Consider the following 20,397-nt stretch of genomic DNA (forward strand, 5'->3'; position numbering starts at 1 on the left):
AAAACCTGGATAAATTGCAGCTTTCCCGCTTAAACTGTGTGATGTTAGACAAATAGTTTATTTCACCAAAACTCCTTTTTCTTCAATATTGTTATGAAAATACTTTAAAATATGTGAGTTCAGAATACCAGTTGTACAAAAAATATTTGTGTTTGGTTTAATAGACTATAATGTTGCTATGTGATAATCTGGGTCAGGTAAAGGGTTTAAGTGACAACTGTCATGCCTCATAGTTTACTAATGGTTCATGATTGAAAAAAATATCAGTTTTAATATGTACTTCTCAGTGCAGCGCTATAATATTAATGGCAAAGCTTCTATGTTAGAGCAACATTTTTTTTAATTTTAAAGAGACTTTATAACATTTTATGATGATTGTTTTGTAATTTACATAGTAAACATTTTCAGGGCTGGGCTTGTGCATGGGCTTTTAGAGCTGGGCCAGATCCTCAGCTCCGCTCTCCTTGTTAATTTGTTGGCTCCCGCACTTTTCGGGTCTGTGTATGTTGTAACAGAGAGCCACAGAATTGGATTCTGGTTGGTGCAGTGGGTAATAGTGACTTGTGTGTCTTAGTGTTATGAGGTCCAGCTTGTGACAGACACCACAGTGAATATATAAACAAATCAAGACACATTTACCTGGTGATGCGCAAATGATACATATTCACTGAAACCCCATTTGCACACATCATTTGTGTGCAATATAGTTTTAGCAGTACAACTGTATGTCTGTTCAAATTTATTGCCATTTCAATAGAAAATGTGCAGTCTGTAAATGACCGTGCGCTATCCCTCAATGCTTCAAACATTAACAAATCGCCCGCCTCATCTCTATTAAAGCTACGTGAGTGGCAAAAGATTGTCAAAAAGTGGGTGGTGATCCTAAAAAGCTTTGAAAGCACTACTTTAGAATGTTTTGACATACTTGTTGCATCTGTTGAGGTGCTTTCCGGATTCGCACCCGCTGGTTGTTGGAGCTGGAGCACTCTCTGGAGGCAGGTTGTGAGCTGCCCTTCTGAATTGGACCTCTTAATAATTAATAAATCTATATTAGAGTTAACTCGTTCCAGCCCATCAATTGCAGTGCAAAACAACACTCATCTCGGCTCGTGTAAATAAAAATTAAAAAAAAACTTTGTCATACCTAGGTTCAACAAAAGTTACTGGACGACATGCAGAAAAATTATGATTTGGAAATTGATTTCCAAGAATACCTGCAGGCAGTGGGATCTTAAATATTTGTGGGACCCCAGGCAACATATATTTTGGGGGCCCTTGTTTCGAACAGCTTTGATTTTATTTACCCTTTTTAGGCTCGTTGTTGCCATTATGATGACAAACACTATCGAATTGTATGTTAAACTTTCAAAAATGGGGGCATGCAAGAATAATTGAAAGCTCAAGCTGCCTGGTGCTCACCAGCCAAACAGTACCAAAATTAAACTTGAACAAACATTGTTGAAACCATTTCTTTTTTAATTTGAATTTAGAATTTTTATTTTTTAATTTTTTTTTTACTTGTAACAACATTTGATGTGGAATTCTGTGTCTAAACAACTTTTTATTCTCATTTTAGGATAAGCATCCTAAGGGTGACATGTTAAATGTTTAGTGAACTAGTGCATTATGTCAGAGTAAGGCATATGCACAAAGGGCTCAAAATCTAGCTTCATTTACCGAATATTTATAATCAAAAATATATCCTGTCACTGCTAGCATTTTTGCTGCCAAGTGACTATCAAAGTTCTAAACTTGGTCCTAACTATTTTCCTGATTCCATTGGTTAAAATTGAAAATGTTTCCTCTAATTTCTCGTCTTTTACCCTGTCACCATCCATTTGTATGTCTGCACTTCTCTGACTTGACAATTAGTTGGGACTCTGTTGAAGAGAACTGGGACTGGCAGGATACAGGAGATGGACCGAGACAGTAAGAGAACACTATAGCTTAGAGACATGAAGTAGAGGTAGAAGTTGGTAGAGATAGAGATGATGTAGAAAGATATATGAAGTAGAAAAAGAAGTAAAGTAAGTGGAGAAAGGCGAGGTAGTCAGAAAGAAAGCTAGGAAAAGGAAGATGTATGTATAGAAAGAAAGGTAGAGAAATGGATAAGGTTTCAGAGCGCACTAGAGGGAAACATAGGGCCTGATTACAACTTTGGAGGAAGCTGTTAATCCGTCCCAAATGTGACGGATATACCACCAGCCGTATTACGAGTCCCTTATATCCTATGGAACTCGTAATACGGCTGGTGGTATATCCGTCACATTTGGGACGGATTAACACCTCCTCCAAAGTTGTAATCAGGCCCATAGTATTAAGTCAGGGGAGTACAGTACTCCAAGGGGTTAGGTAGAGAAAGAGGTAATATAGAAAAATATGTCAATTCGAGGTAAAGGCAGCAAATAGAGAAAGACACTGAGGAAAACAGAGATGCAAGGTAGAAGAGAAAGCAAAATAAGATGACGTATGACTAATGGTTCAGGACGAGAAAGTGAAGAAGGTAAAGAGGTGTGAAGGGTATAAAGAGAAATATAATATACAGCATGAATGGAGGGCCTTGAGAGACGTTTGTTGATGAGAAAGAAAGTTGAAGTTTATACTGAAGTAGAGAGTTGTGAGAGGAATAGATAGTGGAAAGATTGAGAGAGAGAGTTAAGGGGGAGGGGTGAGCTGAAATGAAGGAGGTCCAGAGTTAGATATTTGTTGGTGTGAGAGAGAAAGAGAAAGAAAGAGAGAGACAGAGAGCAGTTGATGAATGAGAAAAAGGTGTAGGGTTAGAGAAATAGAGGTAGCCAGAAAGGACTATGGTTTTTTCAGTGGTAAAGGAAACAGATTTAAAACAAGAGAAAGGGTAGGTGCAGAGGTGAGGTTGTGAACTAATGATAAAGTAAATTGAGGTAGTTAAAGAGAACAGTGGGGTAGTGAGAGATGAGGTTGTGAGAGACATTTGTGATGGAGGCAGAAACGAGATAGTGTGGTGAAAGGTGAGTGAAATGGAGAAAAGGTTAGAAAAAGGTAGATAAGAAGGAGCGGGTTCTTGGTGTGAGTTAAGAAACATAGTCTTGACTTCCAGATCAGTGTCTACTTCCCCCATGGCAATGAATAAGGAGCCAGGAGGCTGAGCAGCAAATCCGTTAAGACTGCTTTTTGCGGGTGCACTGAAAGAGGCTGACAACCTAGTTAGATTTGACCCGACAAGCAGTCCCTCCAGTTCCAGGTGCAGCTCAGAGGCCATGTTGCACAGCAGCTCTCCTATCCTCACCTTCCTATTCTACAGGGTATGGCTGGATTATGTTGCAGTGCAGCTTTTTTAAGTTCAGGATCCCAAGACCGGGGTCCTTGCGAGGCTGTTCTCCCCACCATTCACTTTCCCCTCTGTGTCTCTCAAATGAGCATCTTTGGGATGGCTGCTCTTAGGGATTCGGGAGCTGAAAAACAAAAAAGTATTGTATTCCCAGACCTAGACATAAGTTCAAGGGCGATTACCCATAGAAAACACTACCTTTCTTGTTGATATCCATAGCAATATAAACAGGCTTTTCATTAACACTGGCAATTAAAACAAACAAGCACAGAACCTCGAGCCAGGTTTGGAATTTGTCATCAGGATCAATGAACATTCCAGAATCATGTATTAAACGACAACCTAGTTGCAAGACCAAAATAGTATATTAGGCACTTCCAAATAGACAAAATTAGAAAGAACACCAAACTCGGTCAAAGGCATGGGTTTTTGTTAGGAGCAACACCTTATCATACCTCTAATAGCCTACACTATATAGGACAGACCAGACTGTCATCAATGCTCTCAGCACTCACCCCTCACCTCAGAAATTACAGAGTGGGACACCTCTACCCCTGACAAAAGGCTATCAAAACTGGACCTTTTTCAAAATCAGTTACCCACCAAACCTCTCTAAGAATGCTGCAAAAACAAAACATTGTAAGCACAGGCTCCAAAATGACATCCCTGTAACCATCATCTCAGACATCCGAATGCAGGTCTTATCTTTTTTTTATGTGCCACACAGCCCATTTGAGAGAATCAAAATACATGCTCCTTTATATCTTGAAAGGCTAAAAACTCCATGAGCCTCAACTAGCCATCACACCCTCCTCATTTTTTTAAACTGAGGATTAATCTCTATATACATGAACAGTAATTTTTTGCTTAAGTATCAGTCCCAAACCTGGAATGTTTCAATCTCACTTTGACACATTGAAAACCTACACAAGATCAGAGCATCACTGGAACATTTGCCCCTTAAAGCTGGATTCACCACATCTCCATTGGGATCTAGACAACTTGCAACACACTCAGCCACAGCTCACACAACTGCTCATCACCCAGGCAAACTGAGATTATCAACCCCAACCAATGACATACAATCCATGAGGCAAAACACCACACCACCTATCCCATACCAGGAGCCGGCCCAAACAAGATCCCATCCTTGTCACTCCTCCAATCTGAAACCTCGTACCTCAGGGACTGTCCCCTGACTAATCCAAACAAGGGCCTCCGAAACCCAGATGGTCACAATGATGGCCTCCAGGCTAATATAAACTATGACCTCCAGGCTAATATAAATGATGTCCTCCACAGACTGAATAGACATTACACCAAGGAGGATTAAGGAGCCCAAACCCCAACATCCTAGCACTTCTCTGATAACACGTTCCCCTGTGGCCCCACAGTACACCCCCTCAAAATATTTCCCCAAGTCCGTGAAACTGAGCTATACTCATAGTAGAAACAACACTACCCAACTCCACCTGGACAATACCTTCAAAACAATCAATCAAAGACCTTCCCAATCCCTCTCTCATTACAATGACACCACCCCACAGTTGGTCATTCCACACAAACTAGGAAAATATGGCCTGCCTTCCCATCATAGCCCCAGTAAGAACAACTCGATCCATTTGGACTTACCTCGGACATTTTCAAACTTGCCTCTGCATATTTTCCCACCAAATATTAAGGTGGCAGAGTCCTATCTTTTAAACTTCATAAAAGACAACATCCATATACTTACCTTACCACTAGATAACTGCGGAGTGGCAGAGCCCTATTCTCCACCCCTCACATAAGACAGCAGCCCTATACTCACTTGACACAGCAGCATACACCTCAGCAAGAACCTGGTTCTGGCACTAACTTGTCCAATGTTTCCCTACCCCGGCCAGTCAAAAAAATTGCCACATTTGACAATGAAATCCCTGGGGAATGTTGCTAACCACTCACACTACTACAATACACAACTGCATCCCTATCTTAATCAACTATTTTTTAGAGTGGATTTTGAGTACCCTTAGCAAGGCCAGACTCTATACAGAATATAAAGCCACACATGCATCAAGTGGTACCATCTACCCCTGGAAGACTGGCTCCCATCAAACCATGACCATCTATACCAGTGCTCAAAGATAACCATCAACCCAAAAGAGCATGCAGTCAGCTATCCACATCGGATGTTGGAGCCCTGCTACAATCTTATCATGATCCCTTCAAGACCACCATGCTGCCATCTTATGACATGCAAATCATTGATAAAACCAACATACAAATACCACACTGGAAAGCTCAGGGACTGAGCCACAAGAATCTAATTTCAGTCCCGCTTATCCCAGATCAAACTCCACCCCAGCTCCACAGGAGACACTAACATGCATGCCGTACACCTGCAGACCAGCAGCCAAACATGCCACAGACATAACTAAAAGCAGTTCTCTCACACAAGCTAGACTTTATAATCCTGACTGAAACATGATTGAATTACTCCTAAGCCCCACTAATGGGTATCCTAATAACCCCCTAACTTTACCAGTTAATCAACTTGATCGTTCCCAAATGCAGCATGGGGAAACTGAAGTAATTTGCTTAAACTCCTGCTGATCGCTTCTGTCCCTGTGGATAACCTTTGCACCTGTGAATCCCAGGGAATCAAAATCTTTACAGCTGAAAGATCTCTACCCACAATGCGCCTTCTCTACATCCCAGCAGAAGATACCCAGATCATATTCAATCAAGTAATGGAAACTGTTACAGTGCACTCCTCTGTACATGCTAACACCATCTTTCTAGGGGACTTCAACCTCCATCAGAATGATGAGGGCGCACAGGCTACTGCTCTAACAGACTTAATTGTGTATCATAACATCCTGCTAGCCTGTACATGCCCAAAACATGTCAAAGGGGCAACACGTGATGTCATCATAGCCAAGAAAAGAGCACTAAGCATTGAATCCATCAACCCAACCAACTGGTCATAACACCACCAAATCTTGTTCCACTTCACTGCACACACAATGAAGGCAAAAGACCATGAGATCAAACCCAAACACTGGATAAGAGATACTAGAAACCTTAACAAGAATGATCTATCCTTTACTTGCCGGATGAATTTCTCTTTGCTGGAGGAACCCTTTGCTGGAGTGAACTGCAGAACATGCAGGAACTAACCAATCGCTACAACCATACCATGACAAACATAATGGAGCCAGTATCCCTGCTGCTCCCCAAAAGACATAACCACAAAGTGCCTCGCCCCTGCTACAACCAACATTTAACATACTTAATACATCTAAGACAGTCCTGGGATTGTCCTACAAGAAGCTAATCTGGAACACCCATTTTCATAAAATCAAAACCGCCTAGGTAAACTCTTGGAAATCATCAAGCAACAAACCCATACCAAAACTGTCAGCACAATCCGAAACAGCTCCACAGAGAACTATAAGGCATTTTCAGCCTTTTTTTTTTTTTTTAAAGAAAATTAGGAAAATTGAACTCTATTGAGAACAGAGTGACAAGATGGGCCATGTGAGAGTTCCTGCATTTTATCTTGAATTCACAACCACTTAGCAAATTCTAACTCCTAGCCATCCCACTAAGACCAAAAACAGTGCAATTTGGATCAAATCAAAACACTCAGTCACGCTGAGGTCCACAAGATCATAGCGTCGATGAAATCACCTCTTCGACCAACCCTCTCTAGATGAAGATTGTAAATGCATCATTAACCCAAGGCTTAATCCCATTCTGCATCAGGTTTGTACAAGTGGCACTGCTCCTGGCAAAAAAACAGGCATTGACTCTGCAGATTTAAATAATTTCTGTTGAGTGTCTAACATCTCCTTCCACCCGAAAACTCTGCCAGCACATTCAACAGATTAACCTACTCAACAACTTCCAATTTGTTTTTATACCAGGCCACAGCACAGAAACATCCACCCTACACATCATGGATGATGCACTCAAAATACTGGACCAGAGCAACTCCTGTCTACTAATTCTCCACGACCTTTGACACGGTCGACCACAGCAATCTTTAGTTGCTAGAATGCAGATTGAGACCTGCAGGAAACCTTATTAAGTAATTCACTTCCAATCTAGTCACTCGCAACAAATCAAATTGGGCGACTCACTTTTAGACTCACCTTCGGTCAGACTTGGAGTCCCTCAAAGACCCACCATCTCCCTCACATGCCTCAACCTCTACATGGAATACATTACGTACCACATCAACGCAGATGACACTTATGTATATTTAAAGATATCCTCCATGAAGGATATTACCCAACTCCACGACACTCTAGCGAAAACCTAAAACTGGCTGACAAGATTCCTCCTCAAACTGAACTTCCTGAAAACTGAATTTCTTCTCATCTCCCTCCCCACAATTCCCCCTCATACAAGATAAGCTCATACACCTTGACATCCTCTATGCAAACTCATCCTCACCAAATCAATGCAAGCGCACATCAGTTCATCCACATGCAGCGCTGTTCTCCAGTTCTGCCTACTCAAGGTTCATCGCTCCACCAGACCTCCAGGTCGTAATACAGTCCTTGGTCACATCCATTGCTACCTTAACAGGAATACCACAAAAAACACAACTAAAGGCAACCCATCCAATGTCACAACTAGACTGATAATGGGAACAAGGCACTTTGACCACATCACACCCTCTCTCGATTCTCTCCATTGGCTTCCAATAAAAACCAGGAGACCATGTAAGATAGCATGCCTGACACACAAAGCAATACACTATGGCACTTCCTCCTCCCCTCTCCCCCCCTACTACCCAGCTCACTATGTCAGAAGGCTCCTGCTCCCTACAGAGTACAAGTTCCCTCCTACCCGATCCACCAAGATTCATAAAAACAGAAGACCTGTGCCCACACCTTCTCCAAATGTGCCCCTAGAATCTGGAACTCTCTCCCAACAGAGATCCCTATACACCCAGACCACCACCTTCAAGAAAGAGGTCAAAAAGATTGCCTCCCTGGACGATTCTACCACATTTTCTCCTGAAGTGGCTGAATACCTCTGAATCATTGCGTCTACCTGGACTGTCCTCTGATCAACCGCTGGACCTGGTAGCCCTCTCGCAGCCATCAGACAGCTTTAAGTAGGCTGCTGGCACTTCGCCAGAAAAATGATCAGAGACCAAGTGGTGAACTTAGGTAGAGATGTTGTTGTTATGTATAACGTGAAACTGTTTTCACTGGGCAGTGCCCTGATACCTCTGGGTTACGTACACACTTTTAAAAACTCTTAAAATAAAAATAAAAACTCTCAAAATAAATGGTCAGTCTACAGTACAAGTGAGGGCAGGCTTGCCGAGGTACTTTGCCAATTCCAGGACAGTTACCACAGCTCACGTTGGTGAAAGCACGCCTTAGATGTTCCTTTGATACAAATTAATTTACTTGACACGTTTTTCTTATATCACTGAAGCCCTGGGGTGGTCCACAAGCTTCAGCCCATGTCTGAGGGATCATTTGCCAAGTGCTTGTCTCTACATTTGATATGTATGGGACCTTACCAGCTGTCTGTTGGTTAGATTGAAGGCACATGGCTGAAAACTGCGTTTTCTATCCGGCCAACTGATGCATTTCTTTGTGTCAGGTGGCAGCCCCTACTGCGATAAAAAAAAATTGCTGTTTTGCACCTTTGTAAAATGTTTTACATTTCTCTGTTTTATTTTTATAAAACAATTTTTGCTAATTTTCAAGCTGGTTATTTGATTTTAGTGTTTTCTTTCACCTTCTTTCATTTAATTACTTTCTCCCTAATAATTCCTATTATTGCTATGATTCAGACTCGATTTATTGTTTCATTTTTCTCCATTTTGTACTTCCTTCTACCTTTGTGCACACATTGGTTTTAAACTACTGTAAAACGTTAAGTATCGTAAACTGTTATTTCGGTTTTGCTTTCATACTTCTGTAGAACCTCATATTTGTAAGGTGACGGTTGCTGAGACACCGAAAAAACACGATGTGCCTCATTCACACACTGCGCTCTGTAATAAGTTTTGTAGTGCTACAGTAGCACCTCAAAATTTAAAACGAAGTGCTGTTCTCAAACTGCACTTAACTAACACTTTTGTATCAAGTTCTACCTCCATTATTTTCTAAAGGAGGGTGTTGCAGTACCTGTGGTTGGCCATGTGTAGTGCTGAAGTTACTCCAGAACATTAAGTTACTACAGAAGTGCAGTTTGCAAATACAAAAAGTAGTAAACTTACTCAAAAGTGAATCAGGCTTGAGTATGCAAGCATTTGACATATTTTCATAGGGAATCACAGGTCTAAACAAGCATTTGCAATGCAATGGGTCTCATGTTTACTTGAGTTAAAGCTATTAGCGCTTTAAACTCCTAACTGGACTTTTCTTGACACAAAAACTGAAAAGTAAAACAGTTTCACATAAGTGAGCCGACAGCCCCCATAAGTGCAAAGCAAACACACAAAAGTAAACGTGTTCACTGGCAGGGAAACGTATCGGCAAAAGTGCAGTTATCCATGTAACCGGCAAAAGTGAAAATATCCATGTAACAGGGTTGATGTCATGGAAAGTGCTCTTCTACTGCCTAGCGAGATCGCGCTGCCTACGAAATAAAGAGAAAAAAATAGTGCAGAAACCATACGGAAAACATGGAGCCATGTATTTTTTCAGTAGTTGGCTGGTGCGCTCGAGGTGGGCTAAACACCGGAAAAGGCATGACCTATGCATTCCTTTCATTAATTAAATCAAGCTAATTTTAAAAGGCAAGCCCACGAACCAACCAAACTGATGGGCTTGACATGGGCGTGGTTAAAAGCCCACAGAGAGATTAAACCAGGGACAGGGCGCTTTGTGCTCAATCCTAAAAATGAAGGCTACTAGACTAAAGGGTACACAATGTAGAATCTAAAACTTTAAGACTCTGGAAAATACCTACCCCGAGCCCCCCTCCTCCCTTCCCCCATTCCCTTCCCGTCACACCTGTTGTATGGCTGTGTTACGAAGTCGTTTAAGTCCATTCCTAATATATTTCTGGGCAATCGCTTGTTTGTGGAATTGGGCGAATGTCGATATTTTTGCTTGTAGATGTTGTTGGTCTTCATTCTTGCATTTTACATTAGTGAACCTTTTGTCGTAGTGTTGGTTTCTTGTTAATAGTTTCACGATGTGGAATTTCTTGGGTTTAGCATTTCATTCCATTGCTTTTAGTTTGTTACTGCATTAAAGTGTCAAACCACCTGCATAAAAATATATCCCGGCCTTGCAGAGAAACAGTCCAACCTCATTTGTTTGCAAAGGTTGTCGGATGCAGGTTGAGTCCGTAGCTGCAGCTAATTCGAGTTCCATCGCTGGGCACACCTTTCCCACTTGGTGACATTGATTCACTGTGAAAGAAAAGTAAAACGCTTGAGACAAGTCCTCAGAAACACAGGTTATCATTCTAGTCCATTCAATTTTAGCTTGTTTGTCCATTATAGAAGATGAGCAACTCAATTTAAATATAAGCCGTGACTGTAATTTCCAGTGCCTGAAAGTGTTGACTGAAGCCGAGACCATTAGTTTGACGTCGATGGTACATACAATCAGCGGCGGCTGCCCACTACGGAGAGTTTGGGGGCGGGCAGGGGGTGCGCGCAGGCTCAATCACATTAAGAAAATTGCGGACCTGCACTACATTATCGCTTTGAAGTTAAAATATTAAACTTTAAAATGGCAATGTAACGCTTGTTGGTAATTTAGTGCACATTAGCACAGACATTAAATACATGAAATTGAATTACCATTATTAATATTATTTCGCTGTTTTTCGGTGCTGCTATTAACTACTTTTTCTTTTCCAATCATATATTTTAGGTATATGGAATTAAACGGGCAACGTGAAATCCACTCGTGTTGACTGTACTTGGGCTCACACCATGCGGTTTCCTCTTACTCTCATGCCATGTCTCTCATTGTGCCATTTTCCTCGTGTACAATCAATTTTCACCGTTTTTTAGTATATTCATTAAAGGCGTAGCTCTTTGTATATCGGGGTACACTTGACCTTAATTAGCAACTTTAGCACTTAATGGTGTACGTATTTGTGTCAAGAGCTACGTGTAAGCTTGCCATTCCCTTTGTACATACAGCGAGCGCTGAGTAGAGGTATACTAAGAACGGGCACCTTCCTCCAGGCGCACTTGTGACCATCTTTTCCAGAATGTCCCTAAATCAGCCGAGTTTTCATGCGTTGTCTAGATGGCAAAGGAAGGCTGGGGAACGTGGGCAAAATGTACATTGAGCTGTAATTGAATTTAAAACAGAAAAACACCTCAAATTAAACAGTTGTCTTGTTTTACGGACGTGTGATTTTGATCCATCACACTCCACCCCTGGAAAAAAAATGAGCCTACTGCTTGTAAAATGCTCAAAATAGAGAATCTGTTCACATTTTATGGATGGGGATCGCTTTAATTTTGTGTTTGTAAACGTTTTACATACGACTGATAACAAGAGTAAAGTAACTAGGGTGCGTGGGCCGAGGTCTGCTTGACAATATGCAGAGGTCACTGTATGTTTTCAGTGTATGGATGACCAGTTGCAGCTCGCAGGTGTAAAAAGGGGTGGGGGAGCAGGGGGGTGAGAGGGGGGAGAAAATATTAATAAAAGCTTAAATAAAAATAAACTTAGTTTACGCCACGCAGCGCCGCCCTCAGCTCCTCTGCTGACTGGAAGGAGGCACAGGCTCCCAGCCTGCCTTGTGGCCAATCCTGACGCTTCTCAAAGCATCGTCAGGATTGGCTGGGAGCGCACGCTCCCAGGCAGACTGGGAGCCTGTGCAGGCTCTCTCCAGCCCAGCACACTGCGCATGGGTATTTGGCTGGCCGGAAACAGCCGGCCAAACACACATGCCCTCTGAGGGGGAGCACACTCCTCACTCCCGTGGCCCAACACCTTTACAAGGAAACGATAACAAACACTGTTTGTTATTGTTTCAAGGTAAAGGATTGTAGCTGCCGCCCTCATGGAGGAGCCACCCCTGCATAAAATCGATAATTATTTCAAATCTGTTATTTTGTAAAGCAAGGATAGATGCGTTTTAATGGAGTACTGATTGCCCTTGCAGCTAGCTTTAACACTATTGCACCATGTTTTTGACAAGTGGCATTTTTTTGTTTATTTCTTATTTACAGACACCAATGACTTGAAAGCAATAGCACAAGAACTGAATTACAGAATCAGTGTTCAGTCGGCAAAACTTATACGTCAGCTGCGGCAAAAGGACAGACTTCTACACAAACAGCAAAAGAACTGTGATATTGTCACAGCCTGCTTGCAAGCTGTTTCACAGAAACGCCGTAAGTCATTTGCAGAATGTTTGCGTTGTTTATTGATTCCCAGGAACTTCGATTTCATTAAAACAGCAGAGTATGTATACTGTGCATTACTCCGGGCATAGTTTGTTATTTCCAGAAACTGAGATTTCAAAAATCTGTACATTTTTAATTTTTTATGAGATGTTTTTGGTATGTCAACAACTGCATTGTACCTGAAATCAAATCCTTTATCAGCAGTACATTTTGTTTCTTGTTTACATGTGATTACTGAGCTAATTCTGGCAGTCTGATTTAGGTGGCGGCACACAGGCGCCTAATGTTTTGAATGGGCAGATGTGCCTTGATACTCCATAACTCAGCATTGTTCTTGAATTCCTTTTGATTCCCAGCTATAGCAGATTGTACAAGCATTTGTTACTGAGATCTTTTAACAAAGGGCTAATCCTTTTGACCTGGATCTTTCGTATGTATTTACCAGTTTCGCCCAGCCATCTCCTCAGCCGGCCTGGGTTGCAAAGAACAAGGACGTTGACCTACAAACTATGAGGAAATGTGATCCTAGAAAAGAAATTCAGAATAATATTTTCAAATACAACCAACAACAAAAAGGACTGACTCAATAGGAAGTTCAAGATCAGAATTTTAGGGCAAACCGTGAAGGTTTATTAAAATTTTAAAAGTACGGTACAAAATAGAAAATGCAAAGGCGGCAGTAATTTCACTAGATCAGTTATAATACGTTAGAAAGATTTGCTATGAAGGCTGTCAGTTACAGGAACAATACAAAAAAAAGCCAAGTGAATACAGCAAGTCTCGAAAATGCAGCAAATCAGTATAAAAAAGGACAGCACCCTTATTGGAGTCAGAAAAACCTGGCTCACCCGCAAATTTAGGGATTTGTATAGCCATTTCAGCATGGGAAAATATGAAAAGTACAAAATGCTCACGTGTGAGCATTATTTCAACAAATCACATATATTTCTAAGACATCATGGTAGCCCAGCCACCTTAGCACTAACCCACTATTGATTCGCCCCTTCTAATCTAATGTCGTCCTGGGTTGTCAGGGCAAACCAGTTACATATACAACAGAAACAATTGTGAATTAAAGCAATATAGTGTGCTATCAAGAAGAACCTTGGAAATTATTAAAAGGCTTCCTCCAGCGAGTTCTTTGATAACCATATTCCATACAAAATAAACAGCGCACATCTTGTGTCATGTAGTGTAAAACGAGAAACGCAAACACAGAATAAACATCATGATATGGCAGCCATGTTAACAAAGATGACGTTGAGGCCTAACTGAGGCCTAGTTTTAGTCTAAGCAGAAATCATTTTGCAACACATAATAATGATTTTGTTTCAATTATAATAGCTCTATGCCAATACACACGATTTAAATGCAACACAACTAATACTAATGCACATATATTGTTAAAATGTGCAACACCCACATGAGCACAGTTAACATTGATATAGGTACCCTTTTTCTGCTACTCGCTGTGCATTGGAGGTGGCCTCTGTTACACACATCAGTTTCTGTACATTGGGGCATTCCTGACTTCTGTTTGTTTCTCTTGTGTTGAACTTTTTCATCCTGCTTCCTTTGCTGTTTCCTCGTATCAGGCAGCATTAACAGAAATAATCTTTCCAAATGACTATGTGTTCTGCCTCACCAAGATGGATATTCTCTGGTGACTCACACAAAGAAATATATTAGTTAGTGGATCCAAAAAGCCATTGATGAGTGGAGTGATAGTAGATTAGACCAGCTCAATCACTGTATCTTTCTACCTCTAAGTGGTTGACACGTGACCCCCAACCTTTTGTAGACACTTCTGACACCCTCTGTCTTAAATCTTCATCACAACGGATTGTCCAAATTGTTTGGAGTAGCAAAATTTAGAGACCAAACCAAGGGTTCTCCGTGGACCCAATATCACCCATATAGGGACTCCTTGGATGACCCTTCTGGTTGAGTGAGTTAGTGAGGAATTTGTAAATGTAAGAATGCACAGAAATCTCGAGAAAACGTGTGGTGCTTGGACCATCAGACCTTTGGAAGTGGAATATGGTTTGTGTCCATAACCCACCGGGGGATAGTTCTATAGAAGTGCATGACTCACAAGCATCTGTTACATTGGCTTCACTTGGCTTGGCTGGCCTCATCCTAGCGGACACTCCAGTGAATCAGCATGCACCATAATCCTCTTCCTCCATGCCTTTGCCGACTCCGCCTAATGTCTGTGACAGAACACCATGTTGTCTTTTCGTTGTTACTGATATACTGGTGTGAAAGGCAAAGTAAGACAGTGGCGGGGAATCACAGTGCCCTCTTGCAGGTAGAGGAAGGGAGGATTGGCCTAAACATGGGGTGGACTAGCATTGCATTAAATATAAGAGGACAAATCTAGTATATTTGTTTTCCCACCCACTTATAGACAGGTTTATTGAAGGCTAAGTGGAGGAATACATTTGGGCTGTCTGGTATAAGGAGGGACAAATGGAGGAATTGTAAGCTCTGTGCTTACAGGAAAACTAGAACAGGGAATGCACACAAGCTAAAAGAGGACATCGTCCGTGCAAGCATTTCAGCGATGTACTGAGTGGAATCAGCACTGCAGGCTCTGTGCTGGGAAGACTCTACCATACATACAACCTTCTCCTGGGTTGATGAGTGAATACTTTATTTGGGTGCAAAGACCTCAAATATTTCATCAAAGAAGAGTTTAACCTCTTTAGACTCCATGCCTTGGTCAACTTGGCAAGTCAGCCCCCAGGATCGACATAAACATGTTACAACTGAAGAGCAGCTTACTTACCCTGATTACCTTTCTGCTATTAATAGAGTTAAAGGTAGTTAAAAAAAACACACACGCAACATGTCTCTGTTGTGTTACCTCAGAAGGCATGTAGGATGTTAAATGAGATTTGGGAATGAGACATTTCTTAACTCACCTTCCTTCAGTTCTTCACATTGTATGGATGCTTAATGAATGAAGGGATAGCCTCAGAGGGGGCCTTCAGTGCTCCCATTAGTGGGGGAGAGACCATAGGGTCGCCATCAATATTTTTCTGTTAATGACACCAAAACATATTTGCAACCTCCCTGAACTACGACAAATGCAAGGACTTTACGTAATTGATAGGGAAGCACTGTGGCCTTTGGGGAATGGTTTAAACCTCAGCTGATCAGTGAACGTCTTATGGTCATCCCAAAGACTGTACAGAATTCTAAAGGGAGCATCAAACTCTCCTGCTTCATTACGCTAGCCTGGCCGCGTCAGTGCTGATACTTTGAGCTTTCCCGTCTGCTTCAGGACACCATTGTTATTTAATTTTTTTTTATGAAGGACCGAGGCAGAGTCTTACTACTGTCCCCTACTCACCATTTTAGCATATTGCTCCCCAACTAGTCTTTACATATCTGAGTCTCCATACAGAAGATTTTGGTGCTCTGGCAGCTATAAGTAAATCTTCGGAGTTACAGGCACCCAAGAAGCGGCTATAATTTTGCTGCTAAGTAAAATAATGTAATCTCCGGTTGGTGTTTAAAGAAAAGAAAAACGCAGCCTAGCTTTGTCTGGGGTACAAAGTGGCACATGGAAGGTATATTTTAAGTTAATTTTGTTGACATCCTCCATCTTTCTTTCCAGTGAATGACATGGCACTTAGTGCAACACGACTAATTAGGATTCTTCTATCTGAATAAATGGTTTACGTTAATAGCCTACTGTTCAGACTTCATGGAAAACATCTGATTCAGTTACTATTGCATTGACTGGCCTTCAGGCGCACTTGTACACTGAACTATAAGCATCAGGCTTATGACAGTCCTATGTACTCAATTCCATCCCAAAGATCTTGACTGATTTCCTTCAAAATTAAGAGATGGGTTTTCCTTCCTTTTTCCTGCTGCCTCACTTCTCGAGCAGTGAGTTTCTGCACAATATTAACAAGAGGCATTTTTATTTGAACAGACCACAAGACGTCTGTTTTTTAGATCACATTTTTGTCAACTACAGTGTTCTAGGGGCTGTAAGTTGGCCTTCGCAGTGTGATTGACTACTTTTCTCATTCGAGCATGGCGACATTTTGCTCAAGACAGTTCCACCTTCAAATGTACATGCTCATTCCTATAACTTCTAAAATGGCACCTGTTGTTCTTTTTCTTTTGCTGGAAAATATCCCTTGGTGGCAATGGAATTAAGCTAAAACAAAGAAGTTTGGTGTAAAGTGACTTTGTTCTATCTAGTCCTAGATTTTCTCTTATTCCCAGTTACCTTTCACCAACTCTTGTGGCGGCAGATGAGAACATCTCACCCAATGGCTACTTATGAGGGGTCACAAATAAGGCTGCACAGTTATAGAAAGGATAGAGGATTGTGCCAGTGTGTTTCAAGCATGCATGCTACTTGGCTGCACACAAATTTTTGTTACTGCTTTGAGAAGCAGTTTTCAGCCCCAGTACTAGCCGTCAGAGGACCCGTTTCTTCCTTCTACTAGTATGTATTACACTAAACTTTTCGTATTATCCTAGCTCTGAATTAATGGCTAAAGAAGAAAAATCTTTCTCGAGAAAGTTATTTGGTAAGATTTAGAATCTGCTTTAAAGGAACACTAATGCTGCAGAAACATTGATTTGCTTCTTGCAAGCACAGAATGAAGCCTGCAGCATGGCCTTTTTCCATCAAAGATCACCATCCACATTTTCACCTCTGTAGATAGAGTAAGGCGAAGAGGAATTACGCTTTGCTTTGCAGTCTTGTATGTGACTCACATCACACCCTCTCAATGATTCTGCCTCACAACCTTCAGAAGGAACCACCTTATTACACCTGACAAGTAAAACATTCTCGTGACAATTCATCAATGCCCTTCTTATAAGTTTTTGTACCCTTTGTTCCAACAGTGTTTCCATGGGCCACCCCTTAATGACCTTATTTGAACTTCCAGCTAAGCCTCTTCTTGCTTTACGTTTTCACACATCCTTGTTGTGCCAGACCAGTTCTTGCAATAATGCATGACTCGATTTCTTATTGATTTATACCTCTCATAGAGGCAACCTAGCTATGCAATCAGCCCTGAAACTTTATCCCTCTGAGTATGTATTCAACCTGAAAATTAAGTTCCAACAATTTAGTTACCAAACATACCAAGCGAATTGTAACCATTTTGATCTTTACCCAAGCAGGAATATCAATCAAAGGTCAGTAATCAGTTTTCCAAGATGAATGGTCTACCCCACAAAAAAAACGTTAAACTTCTGTACATTGCATATGCTGTCAATATTTCTGCCTCTATGACTTAATAACGGGTTTGAACTTCATAGTCAAAACCGGAAACTTTTATCCAGGCTGAGAGCAATATTTATATTCTGCCTGATTCCGCCATCCAAGAACATGGAAAACATTAATTGCAGCGGACCCTTAGCCTCTAATTTTATGATTCTTGAGGGCCAGCTGAGCCCGAAATATCTACCTGCAAATGTAGTAGGTGGCATGTTTAGGTAACAAACTTCTAACATCCTACAAATTTTCATATTTGTCCATTGAAAGTATAGTAGTTCTAGCTCCCGAGTCAATTTTAAGCCTAATTCAGATGAGGATATTCCCTTTGTCACATCTCCCCTTTCCTCACTTAATCATGGTTCACAGCCAACGCCATGTCCTAATATTTTTGTTGTTGTGAGATTCTTGTATTCTTTCTTGCTATTCACCTAAAATTTTGCCTCCATACTTACACGCTATGCTGAAATGTCCTGCACTCCCATATTGTCTACAAAAATGCCCTAATGCAGGACAATCTTCAGCATTTGAAATATGTGATGGTAAATCACATTACAATAAACTGCCTCACCACTCTGTCTTCTAAATTGTTTTATTCTGACCAACTGTGCATTGTCTTGTTTCTTACAGTTACTTCATAAATCATACCAATTAAATGTTATTCTTCACACCTCAATCTCCAACTACTTGTTGTTGCAAGTGTAAACGTAAGTAAATAGGTTTATTATCGTCACAAAACTTCCTGACGCTCCTGGCTGTGTCCACAACTTTATCGCGAGATTAATTCTTGCAAGTTAATCATGTTCCTTCTTAGAAGTGCATCTCACAACCAATTTTGTAATGAACTGAGGAAAGCCTTAAAATTCACAATAAATTGCAAGAACGTTCCATGCAGTTACAATAGAATCAACTGATTCAACTGCACATTGTGGCTCTGTGCAACTATGTTGTTCTTCCTTCTCAAGTGGTTTGTTGACAGCTTTTCGATACTTGGCTAGATATTTCTCTTGATCCAGAACACAGTCATGTAAATGTTCAAACACATTTGTCCTTTTACTTAAAACTAGTAAAACAATAATTATTTGTTCCTTTCTGATCTAAATCTACTCCTGTCACCGACCACCATGTAAATACTGCAATTGAATGATCTTAGCCAAAGCCTCAATTTTATTAAAGACTCATCAGGTTTGCATATATATATATATATATATATATATATATATATATATATATATATATATATATATATATGGTACAGGTGTGCATATATAAATAAAAAAGAAAAAAAAAGAAAATTAAGGAGTACTCCTTGAATCAAACAAAAATACCAATAGAATCCGTACAAAAACACAACTATCTTGTGGTCACTTTATTTAATCAATAGTTTTTTTTATTGTATTGTTTTTAAACGAAACTCACAATAACAAAACAGTGATCGTCTCACAATTTCTAGATATATCGTTTCAAGGTTATTCATTTGCATGTTGCATATCTCTCCAAGGGCCACCCAGACTCCTGCAAAATCCACGTTTGCCCATGAAGGGCCACACCTCCATTGAGAATCCAAGACACATATGCACAGTCCAGATCGCACCAACCCCACCCATGATGCGTTCAGTTATACACAGTACCTAAACGAGCAGTCACCATGATCTTAATTCGGAAACCAAGTTCACGCAGTGCATTCTGAAGTATTTTCAGAACGGCTACGAAATGTCTTTAAGTCTTTGACTGTTAGTAATATGCCATAGATGTCAGTGTTGGACTTGCACCATAGGGAATCTCGTACCCAGTTCATCACTCTGGGAAGGGTACCCCTCCACCACCCAAGTGCCACCAGAAATTGCCAGCAACAGTAGCAAGGCAGAAAGCTGTCTAATATGTTTACGGACATCAGATACTTGTCCAAGCTGCATAAACAAGAGAAGGACGTATGTCCGCATATTACTAAGCTCCCACCATATAGTTTACCATAAATTCCGGTGCATGACAATGCTAAAACCATAACCCCAGGGTGTGGCATCTCACACCTCTGACAGGTAAGATGATTTTGTGGGTTTGTCCTATCCTATTCAGTTTCACTGGAGTCACGTGTATCCTATGAAGGAACTTAAAATGTATTAGTCTATAGAAAGTTGATACAAGTGCGGTTTGTACACCGCAGTATACCCACTTATACTCTAACCATTGCTTTCCGATATCTATGGCCCATTTCACCACCTCCTGTGGCACCACGTCTCTTCTGTTCTCAGCAAACCACTCATAAACGTTAGTAATCTATTTTCTTTTGCCTTCCAGCATGATTGTGCTGATAAGCGGATCCAGAGCATTGGGTTCCTCAGGAAAGGAGAAATAGTGTTCACTGCATTTTTCAGCCTGAAATATACGAATATGTCCTCAAAGCTGAAATTGGCAAGACCCTTGTACTGGTCCAACAATATGAACATTTGGGCCGAAGAGAGCTGCCATACACGTGTCAGATTGTTTTGT

General features: G+C 41.0%; 1 protein-coding gene across 2 annotated transcripts in view; it reads left to right on the plus strand.

The window, feature by feature from the left end:
- TBC1D30 (TBC1 domain family member 30) overlaps nt 1–20,397 on the plus strand; it is a 267,530-nt gene that overhangs the window by 47,727 nt on the left and 199,406 nt on the right. For both annotated transcript variants that reach the window (XM_069229140.1, XM_069229139.1), the window contains exon 2: nt 12,474–12,638. In XM_069229140.1, the coding sequence (XP_069085241.1) occupies nt 12,474–12,638 (165 nt within the window). The remainder of the gene's footprint in view (nt 1–12,473; nt 12,639–20,397) is intronic.

The sequence above is a fragment of the Pleurodeles waltl genome, chromosome 4_1, assembly GCF_031143425.1.
Source record: "Pleurodeles waltl isolate 20211129_DDA chromosome 4_1, aPleWal1.hap1.20221129, whole genome shotgun sequence".
NCBI classification, from domain to species: Eukaryota; Metazoa; Chordata; class Amphibia; order Caudata; family Salamandridae; genus Pleurodeles; species Pleurodeles waltl.